At 39.6% G+C, this 16255-nt stretch overlaps 1 protein-coding gene across 1 annotated transcript in view; it reads right to left on the bottom strand.

Annotated features, from left to right (window-relative positions):
• Window positions 1–16255, bottom strand: part of LOC126092792 (neural-cadherin-like) — a 329734-nt gene that overhangs the window by 181076 nt on the left and 132403 nt on the right. The window contains exon 9 of the mRNA XM_049908520.1: window positions 15909–16214. Coding sequence (XP_049764477.1) covers window positions 15909–16214 — 306 coding nt within the window. The remainder of the gene's footprint in view (window positions 1–15908; window positions 16215–16255) is intronic.

Here is a 16255-nt window from a genome sequence, read left to right as displayed (position 1 = left end):
ATATATGTATGCAGATGACACAACTTTTCTATCTGTAAACCATGTACTTGATAACCTTGTAAGTGATATGAAATTGGCAAAAGAAAATGCAACATCATGGTTTAATGCCAATGGTCTGCTATTAAATGAGGAAAAGACCCAGAATATGTGGTTCAGTCTATCAAAGACTACAAAAATAGAAAAACAAAAGACAAAGTTTTTAGGTATCGTTCTTGACAACAGTCTAACATGGAACTCTCATGTTGATCACATAGTGGTTAGGTTGTCAAGAGTTATATATTTGTTGAAGAGACTGATGTGTTGTGTGACATTTGAGTATGTAAGGACAGCGTACTTTGCCTTTTTTCAATCTGTTTTAAGGTATGGGTTAATACTCTGGGGAAACAGCAGAAAAATAAATGAAATTATGGTGATCCTAAAGAAAGCAATCAGAGTAATGGCTAAGGTAGATAATAGAACACATTGTAAACCATTGTTCATTAAATATAGAATTTTAACAGTAATTAATTTATATATTCTTGACAGTGTTAACTACATACTTGTTGAACTACCTAATTTAAGTGTAACAAATGAAAGGCATGGCTACTATACAAGAACGTGTACTTCTCTGCTGTTGCCACAAAATAGGTTAGCTAAAACTAACAATAGTCATAAGTATATGGCAATTAAAATATATAACAAATTGTCTAAAAATGGGTCAATCAAGCCTGACAAATTATTTAAAGACAATGTTCATAACTTCTTGTTAACTAATCCATTTTATTCATTAGAAGAATTTTTAGAAATGCCCAATATCAACTTAAATATGTAAAAATTTATTTTATAAAATTAATAGGTTAAGTGAACTGACGAAGTCTATTGCATGTAATAATGCTGAATGACTAATAAAGAATCTGAATCTGAATCTGAATCTGTATTTGGGGGGAGTACAGGTTTCACAAAAAGTTGTTTTAAGCTCCAAAAGAGAGCTATTTGTATTCTGAGTGGTGTTGCCTACAGAGATCCACGTAGAGGACTCTTTAAGGAGTTGAAAATTTTGACCCTCCCTATTTTATTCATCTATGAATCAGTATGTTTCCTGAAGTCAAATCAAGAATTCTCTACTATATACAGTGAAGTACACAACTATCAAACCAGAAACAGGCATGATATTCATAGAAACACACATTCAAAAGCCATATACCAAAATAGTATGATGTGTCTACCCAAAATAATGTTCATAGCCAAAAGACATAAAAAGCATACACAACTTACATGTATTTAAAAAAGAATTAAAGAGGCTACTATTAGGTCAAAGTTTCTATAATGTTGATGAATTTCTTTGATATCCAAACAGCTAGTGTTCATGTTTTGATTTTTATGTATAAACCTTCGTTTTCTTCAACTTTCATGTAAAAAGAAGAAAAATATGTAAAGTGTAATTAAGAAAATGTTCAAGTGTGATCAAGAAAATGTTATTTCTCTTAACAGATTTTTTTGTATAAAACTTGTAATTTTTTTTTCATCTTGCATGTAAAAAGAAGACAAAATATGTAAAGTGTAATCAAGAAAATGTTAAAGTGTAATTAAGAAAATGTTATTTCCCTTAGTTGTTAAAAATATAAATCATGCTCTCTTTCTATATGACAATTCCTATATCATGTATGTGATAAAATGGATGATAATGAATTGAATTGAATCATACAACCACCAACAATCTGCTCATGTTTGATTTAAAAACATTCAAAAGCCAAGATCACATAAATAGTTCTTTATTAAAACAACTGGTTTCAACAGACTTCACTGTCATCTTTAGGTCTTACAAATGTTTTTGTTATAAAACATGTTCATTTTAATATATGTAGAATATTACATCAGTGTTGTGTGTGTTTCATTCACAATGTACAAAATATTCTAACAAGAAGTGGCCCAACAGTCAATCAGTGTTCATTTTAAGTGAGATCTCCAACGTAAAATAAAGATGTTTCCTAACAAAAAGATTTTCAAGACCTCAAAGTGACAGCAAAATCTGTCAAAACAGGTTATTTTAAATAAAGAAATATTTATGCAATCTTGGCTTTTGAGTGTTTTTAGAAAGTTAAACATATTGCTCCTTTTGTATTCTCAAAATGAGAAAATTCAATCATATTCAAGTTCGCATAGCTCTGACATAATGCACTCACAATTACACTGAACACTGTTCTGACCATGATTGACACTTGCAACTTACTGAGGACATTACAGAGGTGTCATATGTAGTCAAATACAACAGTGCAGCCTGGAGGCTTGACTAGTACCTCTATTTATCTTCAAGTATGCATTTCTCATGGTATTTCCCCAATTGTCCAACCCCTGTATGTTTGTGGCAGTAGACTCATTATGCAGTCTGCTGCAAACGCAAATTTGATAAACTTTTTCAATAATGTTTCATGGAAAGAACATTTACTTCCCTCCAGGAACTCTCATTTAAGTTTATGGAGCATTTTATGGCATAATTACGAAAATTTCACTTCATGTCACCATCAGTACTATGTATGGCAACATCAAGTAGCACACCTTTTCACCAGCAATTAAATACGCAACTAATAAATAGCATTTGGCTAACAAATCAGTGTGTTACCACAGACGGCAGGCAATTGTCTCCATTTTTCTGGACTAGTTGATCAGGCCACTTCAGATTGAGATGCTGAAGTCATAATAGTTCTGCAGAGTAATACAAAGGTGCTTAGTGAACTCTTGAACTCAAATGGCAATCCATGGAGGAAAGATGAAATTCTTTCCACTAAATACTACTGAAAAAATCTAGAGAACTGGCATTTGAAACTGACTGCAAAACAATTCTACTGCTGTGAACATACATTTTGTTAAAGAGCATGAAGATAAGATAAGCAAAATTAGGGCTCCTACAGAGGCATATAGACAGTCCTCTCTTCCTCACTCTATTTGCAAGTGTAACAGGCAAGGACAAGACTAGTAGTGGTACAAAGTTCCCTTCACCATGCACCATTTAGTGAAGTATGTGTCCAGATGTAGAATGAAGAACCTGGCGTCTTCAAGGTGTCTCATCAAAGAAGTAGTACAAAAGTCTTGAGTCCATTGATATTGACAACAGACTTTTATGGAATTAAAATAAAAAACTAAATCAAACAATGGAAACTCAGGGTGGAATGTAACAATATTATGAAAAGGATAGTTGCTACACACGATATAGCAGCGATGCTGAGTTGCAGATAGACACAACAAAAAGACTGTCAGAAAGTGAGCTTTCAGTCAATACGACCTTTGTCAAACATAGACGAAACACACACACACACACACACACACACACATACACACACACACACACACACACACACACACACACATGCAGCTCACACACACAAATGATCAGTCTCTGGCAGCTGGAGCCAGACTGCAAACAGCAGCACCTGTGTGGGGGTAAGAAGGAGGCGGTAGCAGGGAATGGAGGATAGCAGGGTAGAGGTTGAGGACAGTGAAATGCTGCTATTGGGAGCACGCAGGGATGAGGTGGAGAGTAGCGCAGCTAGATGTGGTCAGGAGGTTAGACAGAGGGCGGGGGAGAGAGGGGGATAGTGGAAAAGGAGAGAAGTAAAACGTCTATGTGCATTGGTAGTAGTGCTGAAGAGAGAACAGGGAAGGGGCTCATGGTAATGACAAAAGACTAATGTAGGTTGAGACTACGATGGTTATGGGAACATGGGATATATTGCAGGGGGACTTGCCACCTGTGCAGTTCAGAAAAGGTGGTGTTGCTGAGAAGGATCCAGATGGCACAGGTTCTGAAGCAGTCGTTGAAATGAACATCATGTTGGGCAGTGTGCTCAGCAACAGGTTAGTTCAGTCGTTTTTTGGCCACAGTTTATCAGCACCCATTCATGCGGACAGATAGCTTGTTGGTTATCATACCAGCATGGAATGCACAGTGGTTGCAACCTAGCTTGTAGATCACATGAATGCTTTCACAGGCAGCCCTGCCTTTGGTGGGATAGGTGATGTTGATGGCTGAGCTGGGGTACGTGGTGGAGGCAGAAAGAAAAAAGCTAGGACTTTTGGGTATGCCACCTAAATAATGAAGTAGATACTTTGCAGGGATGGCAGCTACTTTTGTTAAAATGTCTGATGGAACTAAACACAACAATTCTTTGAAATTATGCAATGATTGTTGTCTAAGTTTTCAAAGCCAAATGAAGAATGGGAAAGGGACAAATGTGGTATCAGATTGATCAGAGTGAGTTCTGGTTTAAGAGAGAAAAAGATAATTGCTTGGAAGTAATCAGGGTAATTATGGAAAAAATTAGTGATTTGAGAGAAAATTACATAATGGATTTTTGTCCAGATTTTTGTAGCCAAATGTAAAGTGGGAAATGGACAAATGTGGTATCAAATTGACCAGTGTGAGATATAGTTTTATATATTAGAAAAATTAAGTCCTTTGATAGTAGTCAGTGTTGTTAAGAAAAGCTTAATTTGTTGGAATAGTGAGATATTTCAAGAACAGCTGCTGGTAGCAATGTAGTCGGAATGTCAAAAAGTATTAAATCACAGCATAAATTGAAAGTTTTCCTCTTCACTTATACACTCTTAATACTAATAGGATACCAATCAATACTTAAATATGTTTAAATATTTCATTTTTTGGAAGCAAAATTGAAAACATATTAATTTTAGAAACAAACAGTAAAATGTGTTGTGAAATATTTTTGTAAAATGAAAGGAAGCAACAAAATAGATTAAAGAAGTGTTTGATGCACCTTCAAATGATCTTTGAACTGTATACAACAAACTAGGTGCAAAATAAGAATTTGAAGTTAAATCTTTAACAAAGAATTTCAAAGAGCACTAGATGATAGGTGTCTGGTGGAAATTGAGTAAGTGATCTCTTTAGGTCATCAATATATGAGCATCTCAACTGCTGTACATAATTTTGAGCATCATTCGAAGATGTGTCAAACGTTTCTCTATTATACTTAATTTCTTGCTTTTGGACAAATAACTTTTAGACAAATGATTTCACAAAACATTTGACCATCATTCTTTTTAACATTTTTTTTGTTATGAATGTTCCTTGACATGAAGTAGAAAACTGCTCTACAATGTAGGGTAATGATGCATACATCTATAAAGGTCATTAGCAGTCATCAGATATTCTCATTAGCCAAAATACAATCCTTTGTCACTTCCTAACTGAGGAACACATGTTATTAACATATCACAAGACAAACTACTCATTCCTGAACCCATAATACAATGAGGTGACAAAAGTCGTCGGAGACGATTTGCGTGTATACTGATGGCAGTAGTATCGTGTTCACAAGTTATAAAAGGGCAGTGCATTGGCAGAGCTGTGATTTGTTCTCAGGTGATTCACACAAAATGGTGTCTGATTTGATTATGGCTGTGCAATGGGAATTAACAGACTCTGAACGTGGAACAGTAGTTCGAGCTAGACTCATGGGACATTCCATTTTGGAAATCGTTAGAGAATTCAGTATGTTGAGATCCACAGTGTCAAGAGAGTGCCAGGAAAACAAAGTTTTAGGCATAACCTGTCAGAATGGATAATTCAGTGGCTGATGGTCTTCACTTAATGACTGAGAACAGCAGCGTAGAATTATCAGTGCTAACAGACAAGCAACATTGCATGAAATAACCACAGAAATCAATGTGGGCTGTATAACAAATGTATGGCAGTGCGGCAAGATTTGGCGCTAATGGCATATGGCATTCTTTGATGAAAGAATGACATTACCTGCAGTACCTCTCCTGGGCTGATGACCATAATGGTTGGTCCCTAGACAATTGGAAAACTGTCACCTGGGCAGATGTGTGACTAGGGCCTCCCGTTGGGTAGACCATTCGCCGGGCAAGTCTTTCGATTTGACATCACTTCGGTGACTTGTGCATCAATGGGGATGAACTGATGATGATTAGGACAACACAACACCCAGTCCCTGAGCAGACAAAAACTCTGACCCAGCTGGGAATCGAACCTGGGCCCTTAGGATTGACGTTCTCTTGCGCTGACCACTCAGCTACTGGAGGCGGACGCCTGGTCAGAGGAGTGATGATTTCAGTTGGTAAGAGCTGATGTTAGGGTTCGAGTATGGGGCAAACCCTATGAAGCTATGAAGCCAAGTTGTCAACAATGCACTGCACAAGCTGGTGCTCTCTCGGTAATGGTGTGGGCTGTGTTTACATGGAATGGACTGGGTCCTCTAGTGCAACTGAACCGATCATTGACTGGAAATGGTTATGTTCAGCTACAGATGACAATGCAGCATGTCACTGTGCCACAATTCTTTGTGATTGGTTTCAAGAATATTCTGAACAATTCGAGCGGTTGGGTTGGCCACCCAGTTTGCCTGACATGAAAGTTAAGAGGTCGGGTCGTGCACAAAATCCTGCACCGGCAGCAGTTTCGCAATTATGGATGGCTATAAAGGCAGCGTGCCTCAATATTCCTGCAAGTGATTTCCAACGACTTTTTGAGTCCATGCCCCGTCTAGTTGTTGCACTACACTGGGATAAAGGAGGTCCAACACGATATTGGGAGCTATCCCAGGACTTTTGTCACCTCAGTGTGTAATCTGCTTTAGTTGAAGATGACCGAGCTTAACTGTGAACTACCAAATGCCATGCCACTAGACTTAAAAGCGGTTTGATACCGAGACAAGAGTATAATGCCCCCTAACTTTCACTAAGGTTGTCAGCCAGAACCCAAGTATTTTCTGTTGGTGCAGTTTCACACGATGGCTGCATCAAGGTAGCAGAATCTGACGTATTTCCCTTGTGCACCACGTGACATCATACTTTTATTACTGCTGCCTCGCTCAGATCAGATGAAATCTGTGGGAATGAAGTAGTGGCTCCAAGAGCCAAAAATACCACACTTTCCGCAATATGGTACTGGCTTATTCCTAGAAGCTACCCATAACAAACACAGCAGCACATCTCTGAATTGCTTCGATGCATTCTCTTAGTGCTACCTGGTGGTCTCAGCTGAGCAGTACTCAAGAATGGGCCACACACGTGCTCTGTACATGTTCCCCTTTAGACATGAGTTAACACTTTACTAGAATTCTACCAACGAACTAAAGTCCTTACAATCAAACTTCCATGCTATTTTCATTTTATGTTGCTTCGCAAAGTTAAGTCTGGATATTTACTGGCGTGTCTGTGTCAACCAGAATACCTCCAATACTTCATTCGAACATCACAGAATTTGTTTTTCTACTCATCTGCATCATCTTAAGTTTCCCTGAATTTGGAACAAGCCAACACCAACGAGAAATTGCATACAAGTCATCCTGTACCCTTCTGAAATTACTCAAAGACCACGCTTTCCCAGACACTTCAGCATCATTAGTAAAGAGTCGCAGACTGCTGCTCATCTTGTCAGATCGTCTGTACAGGTTGGTTAGTAACAGCCTGAGAAATTGGTAAGGGTCTTCCAGGTTATGCTGAGAAATAATTGTTAAGAAACAAATTCGACATGTTGCGCTGTTTCCAACTTCATTAGCACCAAAGTTAGCCAATCAGGTTGTAGCGCGCACAAGTTAAAGCGACCCGCCAGATACAATTAGCGCCAGTTGTTCTCATAGCTTAGATAACAGCGCACTAGACTGTTCAGCGTTGGGCTCAGGTTCCATCGTTACTATCGTCCCTAGTCCAATTTTTGTATCGCTCTCTTGTTCAGTATTAATTAGGAAATCAAATAAAGCACGCGTTTGGCGATACTCTCTCTGGTGGGCCGCTTGAATTTGGGGTGCAATGGCCTGATTGGCAAGCTTCAATGTTAATTAACTCGGACACGGCGTAACGTATAAATTTTTTCTGAGTAATTATTTCCCAACACAATCTACCCTGTGAAATTCTTGGAAGCTTTTCAGTCTGTTTCAGACCACACCTTTGACAAAATATCGATATATCGATACTTTCTCCAAAAACGTCGATATATTTTACTATATTTCTTTCCCGGTTATATCGATATCGATATGGCAATATGGAGTGCCGGTTTTTTATTTTATATTATATTTTTCCGCAATTTTTGGTAAACATGTGAAATTGTTCTTTTGAAATTGTAGTAGAACGACGGCCGAGGTGGCCGTGCAGTTCTAGGCACTTCAGTCCGGAACCGCGTGACTGCTACGATCGCAGGTTCGAATCCTGCCTCGGGCATGGATGTGTGTGATGTCCTTAGGTTAGTTAGGTTTAAGTAGTTCTAAGTTCTAGGGGACTGATGACCTCAGATGTTGAGTCCCATAGTGCTCAGAGCCATTTTGTAGTAGAACACAATTTTATTTTCAGCGTGTGAAGTAGTCTTAATACTTTTTGAGCTCCCATCACATCCAGTCTTTCTCTTTGACTGTCTGAAGCAAGTATAGGTGGCAAAAAAAGAAGTACAGTTGTACTGGGGAGTGGCGATGTGAATGGAATAACAAGATTTCCGCAGTGCAGAAATAGAACACCAGTTGCATTAAAAGCCAATTTTTAACGCAACTAGTGTGGTATTTCTACACATCGGAATTCTTCAAAAACAGTAGTTGAAAAACATGACCATTATCTAAATGACAAGGTTGGATTTTTCGGAGGGTGGAGACGTGTGAGGGGATATGCTGACGTAATCGGCGCTCGGCGCTACCAACAGAAACTGCAACGTTTAACTACGCCAACCAATTTTGACACAACTGCTATGTCGCTGGCGTTTGCAGAAATGAGAGAAAAAAAAAACAGGGAAGTTGACATGAGGTGTTCGAGACAAATCCGCTATATGACGAAACCGAACAATGGAGCAATCGGACACCTATTGTGTCGCTTACATGCAGTTACCATTCATTGTCAGCAAAGTGGTTATCGCTAAGCGTAAACGTGCATCGTTTTCCTTCCATTTCTTGCTGTAAAGCGAATAAGCAAGGAGTTAGCTTGCCCATGTACAGAATAACTAATAATTAATTAATACTTAAATATACAGATCTAAAACTGACAGTATATTTACAATATGCAGCCAATATTTTTATAGACCAGTACGTTGATAATCTTTCGTCATTATATCGATACCTTGTCGTTACATCAATTGCTGATGATTTTATTCTTTAAAATATCGATATATCGGACTCCAGATCTTTTAAAAAATATCAACAGTCTTGAGAAAGAGTGGTCCTATCACACTTCCTTGGAACCCTTTCGATGATACCTCTGTCTCCAATGAACACTAGCCGTCTAGCACTAGCACTACGTACTGGCTTCTATTACTTAAAATGTTTTAGAGCCGCTCACATATCTGGGAACCTGCTCCTTACCCTCGGATAATCTTTAACAGTCTACGATGGTACATTGTGTCAAATGTTTACCAGAAATCTAAGAATATGGAATCTTCCTGTTGCCCTTCAAGTTCGCAGGTTATCAAGCGGGAAAAGAGCAAACTACGATCTTCTCTCTCTCAAGGAAATTATTTATAACTGGACTTAAAATACTCTCAAGAATTTTGCAAAAAAAAAAAAAAGTACGTTACGGATATTGGTCTGTAATTTTTTAGATTCGTTCTTTTACTTTTCTTAAATAATGGAGTCATTTGCCTTTTTTTCTCCGGTCACTTGGAGATTTCCATTGAGCCAGAGATCATCGAAAAATGCAAGCGAAGTAGGGGGCCAATCTCGAAGAGCACACTCTATAGAACCGAACTGGGATTCCGTCTGAACTTGGCGAGATTTGTTTTCAACTTTTTCAGCTACTTTTCAGTGCCAGGGGTACCTGTTTCTGTGTGCTTCGCATGGGAGCTTGTGCAGCGGTGTAACATTGTTATGTCTGTACGTCTCTCCAACGTGAATAATTGTTTAAATGCAATAATTAAAACTTCAGCTGTCTTTATGCTGTCTGCTACTGCCACACCATACTGGTCGACGAGTGACTGAATATAAATCTTCGACCCGCTTAGCGGTTTTTCAGAGGACCAGAAATAATTAGGATTCTCGGCAAGATATTTCGCCAACGAATGAGTGGAGGCTGTTTGCTTCGCTTATCAATCTTTTTATAGACACACGATTTCCTACCAACTTTTTCTTTTCGACATCTGCGTCCTTTTTTTGAACAGGGAGTGCAGAAATCTCTGTTTTCCGAATTTTATTATTAAGTGGGTCTTTTCCTTTCTTAATGCACTAATTTGGCACATAAGTCTCCAGAATCCGATAATAATTTAAACTTCATCCATAATTGCTTTACATCCATTGCTTTACGTGGAACTAAATTAAACCTGTTCATTGTATAAGTAGGATCCTAACAACTGTTTATTGCAAAAAAGTCTCACAGCCTTCTTGATGGATTTATCACTAAAGTGACCATCATGGAGTGATCAATCACAGGAGTTTTCTTATACTCGTGTTGGAGACAGAAGTATGTAAAATTATATAACGAAGAGGGTTGAACAGCAGTAAATGAATTTATTTACCATGGTTATTAAAATTGGACTAACTCTTGAGGTACGGAATGAGGAGATTCTCGGCAGAACTGGAGAGGAAAGGGATATGTGGAAAACACTAACAAGAAGAAGGGACAGCGTGAAAGGACATGTGTTAAGACACCAGAGAATAACTTCCATGGTACTTGAGGGAGCTGTAGAGGGCAAAAACTGTAGAGGAAGAGAGAGACTGGAAAACATCCAGTAAATAAATTGAGGACGTAGGTTGGAAATGCTATCCTGAGATGAAAAGCTTGGTGTAGGAGAGGAATTTGCGGCAGGATCGAATACCAGTGAGACCACGAAAATTTTCAGTCTGCCTTTAATCTAGCCTTCACCTCTGAACCATTTGAAGAGTTACCGGTATAACGAAATATCTTGAAAAGATGATGTCTTCTACATCCCAACAAAAATAAATTTCGGAGTAGAACCGTTAGTAAAAACCTGCATTGCTGATAAAACCCGAAATATTTCGAGATTTATGCTGAAGGTTCCAAAACTACAGATAATGGCAGATGGACTGGCATCTGCATATCCAAGCACAGGTTACAAGGAATTGTTTTCGTAACCTAATGAAATTTTTAGTTCCTCAGCAGAAGCCACAGCTATACTCGCAGCTTAAAATGGTTTCCAAAACATCGCAGTAAGAACGGTTTTGATTTTAACGGGTTGTGGACGCTTACTCCAAAATGCCCAGACAGCTACCATTCTCAAGAAAACTTATGTGCCAGTACGGTGTAGAAAATATACATATATACACACACACACACACACACACACACACACACACACACACACACACACATATATATATATATATATATATATATATATATATATATATATATATATATGTTCTTGATGAATTCATTTTTAGTTCCTTCGCCAATTTTAAGAGCTGCCAAGATAAACTCATTTGATTTGTGCTGACCAGGGTCAAAATTTGCAGTATCTGCAGTTTTTATGTTGTATACTGATAAATCACGTCTTATTCTTGTTTTTGCAGTGCTCTTCATTTTACTCTTCTGGGGAACTGAGACTTACGTCAGTGCTGGAGTCGTGTACTGAATAATGATCTTTATTACTACTGCTGTTACTATCGCCCCAGGACTCTCAAGCACTCTAGAACTTGACCACATTGGTAACAGATTCGCAGCCTTCCCTAGTACTGAAACCGCACGCCGCCTCTGGTCCTGCCAGTTATGTCCTGGACATGCACTGTAAACAAAAGCCCAGGGTGCCAACTTGCCTCGACACCCTGAAAATTGGGAGTTTTCTGGAAAATTTGATTTTCTGGGAAAGTCAGGGGAATCTCCATATCTATCTGATACACTGCAATTCAATTACTTGTCAAAAAGAAGTGTGAATACTTTGAGAGATGGTAGTACTCACCAAAACAAGAAAAATAAGTATAATAATCTTGGATCCAGAAATACACATTTTATGCGATAAACACGTATTCACAGGAGGTGTTCAACGTGGCGTCCATTCATGACAATGCACCCCTCTGTCCCCTGGCGTAAGGAATGATACAGCCTTTGAAGTATACCTGGTTGTAGTTGTACCCACTGGCAGGCATTGAAGACCTGACCCTGTAGTGTCCACATATTGTTGATTAGCATGCGTAAACCAATTCCTTTAAGTGTCCCCATAAACAAAAGTCTAGGGGAGTGAGGTCTGGGGAACGAGTAGGCCAAAGTGTGTTCCCCCCCCCCCCCCCCCCCAGATCAATTCAGGGGTCCTGAAATGTTTTCATCAGATGTTCACACAGATTGTGACGAAAGTGCACTGGTGCACCATGATGCATGAACCACATTTGTATTACTTACTGCAATGGCACAGCCTCTGGCGAGGTAGGCAATACATTCATGAGAAAGTCCAGATAATGCGCCCCAGTTAACCTTTGTGGTAGCACATATAGGCTTTTTATCTATCGACAAGTATGCCTGTCCATACGTTGATTGAGAATCGGTGTTGATGCCCGATTTCCTGAACTGCTGCTCATACATGATGGTTATGGAAATCCACAACACCATCTCTTGTGAAACCTGCCTCATCATTAAATAAAATCTAGGATGTGAACAGTGGATCTGCGGCACACTTATGCGACAGCCATTGAGAGAACTGCCGTCTGCCATAATGGTCCTTTGGCCTTATGGCCTGAACACGCTGTAGATGATATGGATACAGCAATTGTTCACGGAGTACCTGCCAAATAAGAGAGTCAGACACGCCTTCTGCTGCTACTAATCGTAGCACACTGGTCCAAGGGGTTTCTTCCACCGAATATAGTATACACTTCCTGTGCCAGGCGTGCAGACTGTGTGAAGCCTTCCACTGTCAGTTTTACAAGGTGGTAGGGAACCCGTGTCCCTCATATGTTGGAAAAGTCTGCCAGGCAGCTTACAGAGGACACTCTGAGCTGTGGATATTTTTCAGTACAGAGGGCACGGGATTGCAGGCTATGTCCATTTGCTAAACCAAGGTAGAATACCATTATGCCATTCCACGTGTCAAGTAGTAGGTCTCCACTGCTAACAAGCGGTGTATGCGAGCAAATATAAATGTACTACACCACTTGTACGTACAGACAGCGCAATAACAGTAAAAACATGAGTGCAGCTGTGTTTGGTAGAAGGTAAAACACCATGATACATACATGCGGCTGACAATAAGGCACACAAACATGACGAAAACTAACCTAGCCTACAACACGACTTGAACAACATAACTGACTGCAGAGCACCTAATGGTAGGTAGAGTATTGTGAGTAAGGCATTATAATACCCTGCTGACAGATTTGACAATTTGAGAGAGCGCCAATGCAACGACTTGGCTAATATCCGCAAACGAGCATCAGGCAGGCCTCCCTGTAAACACATGTTTATCACGGAAAGTATGCATTTCCGGACCCATGTTTACTATACTTACTTTTCTTGTTTTGATGAGTACTACCACCACTCAAAGAATTTGACAGTTTTTTTAACTCCACATATAGAGGACTATTTTTTACACCGTGTACAAACTCTAGGGATTGATCGATGAGAGGATACAGAGCAAAAAACGTGTAATGAACTTTTGTCTGTAAATACGTGGTTTCCATGCTAGAGACCATTTATTCAATCATGCTTCGTTACAGAGACTGCGGTATAATACAAGCTGTAGCATGCAGCCACAGTTACAGTATATGTTGCAAATGGTTTCCATGTGCCTCAGCACACGCGTGTACAGGCCTTAGCATGTTCTGTCTCACACGTTCACATCAGCCAGGTTGCATCCAAACAGTGTCAAGCGCAGTGTGAATAAGCTGCTCCAGTGTCTTCACATCTGGAATGGGATCTGCATACACAATACTTTTGAGATGGCCCCATGACCAGAAATTGCATGGGTTGAGATCTGTTGAACGAGCAGGCCATGCAATTGGACCATCTCATCTGATCAATCGACCAAGGAAGACACGATTGAGAGGCATCTGGACATTAACAGCGAAGTGGACTGGAGCATCATCATGTAGCAGCCACATAACCCTTAAAATTATCAATGGCACTTCTTCCATCAGAGGAAGCAAAGTCACCTATAAAAAACGCTGATAGTTCCAGCTTGTTAGGCAATGTGGAAGGAACACTGGTCTCAATAGATGGTCGCCAATTATCTCAGCTCACACATACCAGCTAAACCAATGCTGATGACTCGCTGTCACCATACCATAGGTGTTCTGCATACTGTCCCACTGATGACTATTATGAAAGTTGAAGATGCCACTCCACGTAAAGGTGGCCTCATCTGTGAATAAGATGGATGACACAAATCATGGAATCGTGGTTGCCTGATGAAGAAACCAGTGACAAAACTGCTCCTGATGTGGAAGGTCTGTCGCTATTAAGCCCTGCACGCGCTTTAAGTGATAAGAGTAGTAACAATTGTCAGAGTGAATGTTCCACACGATCGTCTGGCTTACCCTATACTGGCGGACCAACTGCCTGGTACTGACGTGGCGGTCACTTCCCATAGTGTTAATCACAATTTCCTCCAAGTCTGGTGTCTGAACATTTTGGGTACGTCCTTCATGATTTCCTGCTTTCTGAAACGACCCTGTCTCAGACAAACAGCGACACACTGTTGCAAATATTGAATGCTATGGTTGTTGCCGGCAGGGATAGGTCTCCTGATACAACCTTGCTGCCTGTCGCCCGTTGCCATTTCCCGTTCCGTAAGTAAAAATCATGTTGGCAAGCTCTCGATTCGAATACGGAACCATTGTGTACAATGCTGTATCGCACCTACCACAAGGTGAGTCGGCAAGAGCAGTGAATCGGACACATTACCAATTGCTATGGCAGGAGAAGGCGCTAGGGCGTGACATATGAGGAACAGTACCACACTCTAGGAGGAAACCATACATATTGTAACTGTGACTGCATGGTACTGCATGTGTTAGACCGATGTCTCTGTAACAAAGAATGACTGAATAAACGATCTCTGGCATAGAAACCATATACTTCCGGACATATGTTCGTTAGACCTTTTTTGTTCTGTATCCTCTCATCGGTCAGTTCCTAGAGTTTGCACGCAGTGTTTCTCTCTCTCTCTCTCTCTCTCTCTCTCTCTCTCACACACACACACACACACACACACACATATATATATTTAATCGTTAGCTGATTCATTTGTTTCATGTGATACATGTGACTGCCGGTTTTTTAATACTTACTTACAAATAAGAAAACGTAATCTAATTTGTGCTATTTTATGTTTATATGTACAGTACAACACATTATAATCCTATATTTGCAATTCCTGATGGCTTCATGTGAAAATATATTATAAGAGTAATGACTTACTATTAACAACACGTGGGTTGTGCTATTGAACAGATCAGAAATGTACATAAGTTTGTAAATTTAATGCATAGCCCCACAGCTGTCCTGTAACGGGTCCCAATCTATTTGTAATAATACACTAGGGTTTCTGTGACCACCAAGCATACAAACAGACAAAATTTGACTTAAAACTGACGACGAGAAAATTCGTGCATGGAAATTGATTTGACACAGCTCTAGTAGCAAAATATTGGCGTAAAGATGCGGAACAGAGCTGTCACCATTTTACTGGCAGACATTGTGTTGTGTAATAACAGCAGATTGACCTGAAGCTACAGGAAGATATTTAAAACTTGTATTTTAAGACATTCCCTCACTCGGGTGCATTTCCTCTCGTACTTCATAGGTGAAATACAGACAACAGCCTAACATGGCTTAATTTATTTTCACACTATGCCAAACATACTGAGACGTCTGTAACAGAAGACTCACAAGAAGCTAAACCGGTAACTGAAATTACTAGTCTGTGTCTGGTCTCCTATAAAGTTATAACACTTTATTTGCTCTTCACTAAAATATGTTTTTCCATTTATGCCTTCCTACCGCTCATAATTTGATAATGACTTGCTACTTACGACATGACGAGACACGTCTTCCCTGTCGAGTTCTCTCTCGAGAAGCACCTGACCAAAGTAATTTACGTGGAAGTGCCTTCCTCTATTGGAGTTTTGGTCTATGGCGTAAGTCACACCACTTTTTCCGTTCTGGTCTGCATCTCTCGCTTCAAAGGCTGCAATTACTTTTCCCACAGTAGCGTCTTCTGATATTGCAACCTCAATATTGCGCTGTTGAAATACTGGGAAGTTGTCGTTGATGTCCCTGAGTTTAACAGAAACCCACGAGTAAGTCGTATGGTGTTGCTGTGTAGTATCATTCTCATTCTGCAATTGAGAATAACACAATGAACAGCCGTTAACTGAAA

This window comes from Schistocerca cancellata, chromosome 7, assembly GCF_023864275.1.
Source record: "Schistocerca cancellata isolate TAMUIC-IGC-003103 chromosome 7, iqSchCanc2.1, whole genome shotgun sequence".
Classification (NCBI taxonomy): domain Eukaryota; kingdom Metazoa; phylum Arthropoda; class Insecta; order Orthoptera; family Acrididae; genus Schistocerca; species Schistocerca cancellata.
Note: the sequence above shows the minus strand (reverse complement) of the source record. Positions and strands in the feature narration are given on the sequence as shown.